Genomic DNA, 4017 nt, shown 5'->3' with positions numbered 1-4017 from the left:
TTTCATTTGTAGTCATTGCTAACGTTAGGAGTTATGATGTTGAATTCAATGGTAAGAGAGAGAGAGAGAGAGAGAGAAACAAAGCAAAGCAAAGCAAAGCGCGGTCCATTCATTGTGTAAGTAACGGAAGGTACCCTCTCCGTGATTTGTGTGCGAAAGAAGAGGGCAAAAAGACCCCCTCACCCACAAAAAAAATAATTAATTCTATACGTGTATGTGTACGGTATACAGTATGAATACATCGTACTCTACACCAGGCGGCTACGTGCGTTTATCTTGTTCTTCAATCCATTCTTTTTCTCTCTCTTTCTCCTATTTCTGTCCTGCTTCTCGTTTTCGGTCAGAGTCAACAATAACATAACAACCCATCCCTAGTTTCACGATTATTCAATTGAATACTCTTCTCACAGCACAAATTAAAGAAACCCCATTACGGACTTTCCCATTATTGCTGCCAAAGCTTCAAACTTTCTGCTTCCCCGGGGGTAAGAATCTGCTCTCTCTCTCGAGTTTCCAGCGATTGATTCTCACCCTTTTCTGATTTGCTTCCAAATTCGATATCTTTTCTCTGCTGGCTGATTTGTCTCTACGTTTTAGTGGGGGAAATGATGGGAAATTAGGGCTTGGGTCTGGAATTTTTCATCATTTCTGTCGAAAAAAGTGTTCCTTGTTGTGCATATTTTGTTTCAAGTCTCGTCTTTGAGGTTGTTTGTTCATCTGGGTAGGTGTGTGTCATAATCACACCCCAGGTAGCTGTAATTGTACAAATCCCATGGCTGTGTTGTTGTGAATTTTTTTAGGAATTAGGGTTCAGGCTTAGTCCAAAGCCTCAAGCTCTTTGTTTTTAAATTCCCTTAATCAACATTGAAAATGTCATCTGCTGGTGTAATCACTCTTAGCCCTGTCCCAAGGGAGCTATTGTTGTCTCCAAATGGATACTATACCCCACTGCACTTGTCCATGGATCATGAGTTCATTTTCATATATCTCTCCTATTCCGGATCCTTGACCCCAATGCGAGTTCTTCCCTGCGATACCATCGAGTCGGTAAAGCTCAAAATCCTAAAGGCTGAGGGGCTTCCTTCATTGACAAACAAGCAAAAGTTGGTTTGTGATGGCCGGGAGCTGGCACGGAGCAATTCTCTGCTGAAGGATTATGGGGTTACAGAAGGGAATATTCTGCATTTGGTGATTAGGCTTTCAGATCTCCAGACCATCAGTGTGAGAACTTCTTCTGGCAAGGAGTTTACTTTTCAGGTGGAGAGATGCAGAGATGTTGGGTATGTTAAGCAACAGATTGCGAAAAAGGAGAAGCGCTTTGCTGATCCTGAAAAGCAGGAAGTTGTGTGTAATGGGGAGCTGCTTGAGGATCAGAGGCTTATTGATGATATCTGCAGTAAATATAATGATGCAGTGATTCATCTTTTCGTTAGAGTGAAATATGCTGAAGTTAGGACAGGACAAGATGAGTTGTCCATTGTGGCAAAGGAGTTGAATGATACAAAAGATTGTGATGTTAGTGAAAACAATATTAGGAGAAAATATGATGTTAGTAAAGAAGATATAGGAAGGGATTATGGAGCCGAGCCAATTGTGTCGAGGAAGGCTCTTGAGAGAGATCTTCTTTTGGAGCCAGTTATTGTTAACAAGAAAATTGAATTAGCTTCTGATATTTGGAATATGATTAACTCTACATATGAAGGGTTAGACAGTGGACATTATCCAATCAGATCTGCTGAGGGTACAGGGGGAGCTTACTTTATGGTTGATTCAACAGGGCAAAGGTATGTATCTGTTTTTAAGCCCATTGATGAAGAGCCAATGGCTGTGAATAACCCTAGAGGTTTGCCTTTCTCAGAAGATGGTGAAGGTTTAAAGAAGGGTACTAGAGTTGGTCAGGGAGCATTTAGGGAAGTTGCAGCTTATATTTTGGACCATCCAATGAGTGGCCGCCGATCATTATTTGGTGATGAGAAGGGCTTTGCTGGGGTTCCACCGACTGTTCTGGTTCAGTGCTTGCATAAAGGATTTAACCATCCTGGGGACTTGACCACCAAGATTGGCTCCTTGCAAATGTTCATGGAGAATAATGGAAGTTGTGAGGATATGGGCCCTGGGGCTTTCCCAGTGAAGGAAGTGCATAAAATTACTGTGCTGGACATGAGACTTGCAAATGCTGATCGACATGCTGGGAATATTTTAATCGGAAAAGAGGAGAAAAATGACCAGGCTGTTTTGATTCCAATTGATCATGGATACTGCTTGCCCACAAGTGTAAGCACCTTTTTTTGTTGTTCAGTTGTTCTCTTTATTTTTATAAATGAATTGTTCTGTTTTAATGAATGCAATGGTGCTTTTTTGTTTGCCTGAAGTGAAATGTTTAAACTTTTTTTTCTCATGCTTTGTATGGGTGGTAAATGTTTTGTTTACAGATTGCAGAGTTCGGCAGCTCCTGACCCAATATGATATTCAATCGAGTTTCTTATAAGTTAGAGAATGTTTATTGGCTGGAGCTCTTTTTAGAATGTTTTTCTTTTTCGTTTTGGAGGGGGAAATAATGAATTGTGCTGATTTAGTTTTTTTCCTAGCATGACTACCTTCATGTCATCATAATGACGTGTCTTCAGGTGCTACTCATCTCATTATCATGTGTTTTACGCAAAGGTTATCTTGGATAGACTGCACTGACTGCAGATATTTTGATAAGTGGCAAAACCTAATTATCCTTAAACATTATTTTGTTGGTGCAAATACCTGTTTTGAAAGACGGACTGATTATTTTTCTTGCTTGGTTGGAGGAAGGGGTTTAGTGATATTTACTATATTGCCTTTCCCTTGAAACTTGTTTAATCTTCAAACCAATCATCTGATGGATTTTCGTTGTTCCAACAGTTTGAAGATTGTACCTTTGAATGGCTTTATTGGCCCCAAGCTCGCCAGCCGTACTCCCCAGAGATCATTGACTATATAAAATCACTGAATGCTGATGAAGATATTGCTCTTCTGAAGTTTCATGGATGGGATCTGCGACTTGAATGTGCTCGTACTCTTCAAATCTCAACCATGCTTTTGAAGAAAGGAGTGGAGAGGGGCATGACCCCCTTTGCCATAGGAAGCCTTATGTGCAGAGAATCCTTGAACAAGGAGTCTGTGATCGAGGGAATTGTAAAAGCAGCTCTGGATTCTGTTCTTCCTGGCACTAGTGAAGCCACATTTCTGGATGCTGTTTCTGAAATCATGGACCAGCACCTTGATGAAATCACAAGTTCCATCTCTTAATTGAAGTTTATTTCTGTCATAGTAGTTGACTAGTTGGTATATAAATGTCTGTATACTTGTGTTCCAGTACATACCTATAGCTCAAATGGTTGTTTTTCCATTATTTCAGTTATGATTTCCTAGGTCTTGACATTTAGTATTTCCCAACATTTCACAAATTCTTTCATTAAGTTATCTTCACTTCTTTACATTGAATTCAGTAATGGAAGACAAATCCTTTACCTTTAGATTTATAGCTAACTTTTTTTTTGTTAAAGAGTGTTTTGTAGAAGTAAAATGAGGCACGTGTGGGAAATTGATAGATGTTGTTGAAGCATGTTTTTGCTTACAACAAAAGGGAGTGTCATTTTCCATACTTGTTCAATTTTTACTTCTCAATCTCAGTAATCGTAACCTCAAAATCCCAAAAATAGGCATTGCATGTTAAAACTACATTTGCTGAAGTCATTAGTCAAACTCGTGTTAGGAAATGCAATTTGCATGCCTATTATGGTCATTGTAAATTCAGGTATCTAGTTTGTAGTACACCAATGCTATTTTTTATCATAAAAAAAAAAATTATCTTTCCTCAAGACTTTATTTCAATTTTATTTCGGAAAAAAAACCTTCCACGAGCGTTTCTCAAATTATGCTAAGTTGCTAACTGTTACAAAGCATCAACAGCTGTGCAGAATAATTAATACTTTTGTGAAATAAATTCTTAAAGGAGTTGCTTATACTAATGCTGCTGGTTGCGAA

General features: G+C 38.9%; 1 protein-coding gene across 2 annotated transcripts; it reads left to right on the top strand.

The window, feature by feature from the left end:
- Positions 1–264: 264 nt before the first annotated feature.
- Positions 265–3506, top strand: LOC109808147 (phosphatidylinositol 4-kinase gamma 4). 2 transcript variants are annotated; one of them, XM_083074890.1, is made up of 2 exons: positions 265–2274; positions 2433–2872. In XM_083074890.1, the coding sequence occupies exons 1-2, from the start codon at positions 871–873 to the stop codon at positions 2454–2456; spliced, it is 1428 nt and encodes a 475-aa protein (XP_082931016.1). In that variant the 5' UTR covers positions 265–870; the 3' UTR covers positions 2457–2872. The 2 variants fall into 2 exon arrangements, with proteins under 2 accessions (XP_082931016.1, XP_020226605.1); XM_020371016.3 differs by lacking the exon at positions 2433–2872 and adding an exon at positions 2893–3506 and having other exon boundaries at positions 275–2274.
- Positions 3507–4017: the final 511 nt, after the last annotated feature.

Source organism: Cajanus cajan, chromosome 5 (genome assembly GCF_000230855.2).
Source record: "Cajanus cajan strain Asha chromosome 5, NIPB_CcT2T_4, whole genome shotgun sequence".
Taxonomy (NCBI): Eukaryota; Viridiplantae; Streptophyta; class Magnoliopsida; order Fabales; family Fabaceae; genus Cajanus; species Cajanus cajan.
Note: the sequence above shows the minus strand (reverse complement) of the source record. Positions and strands in the feature narration are given on the sequence as shown.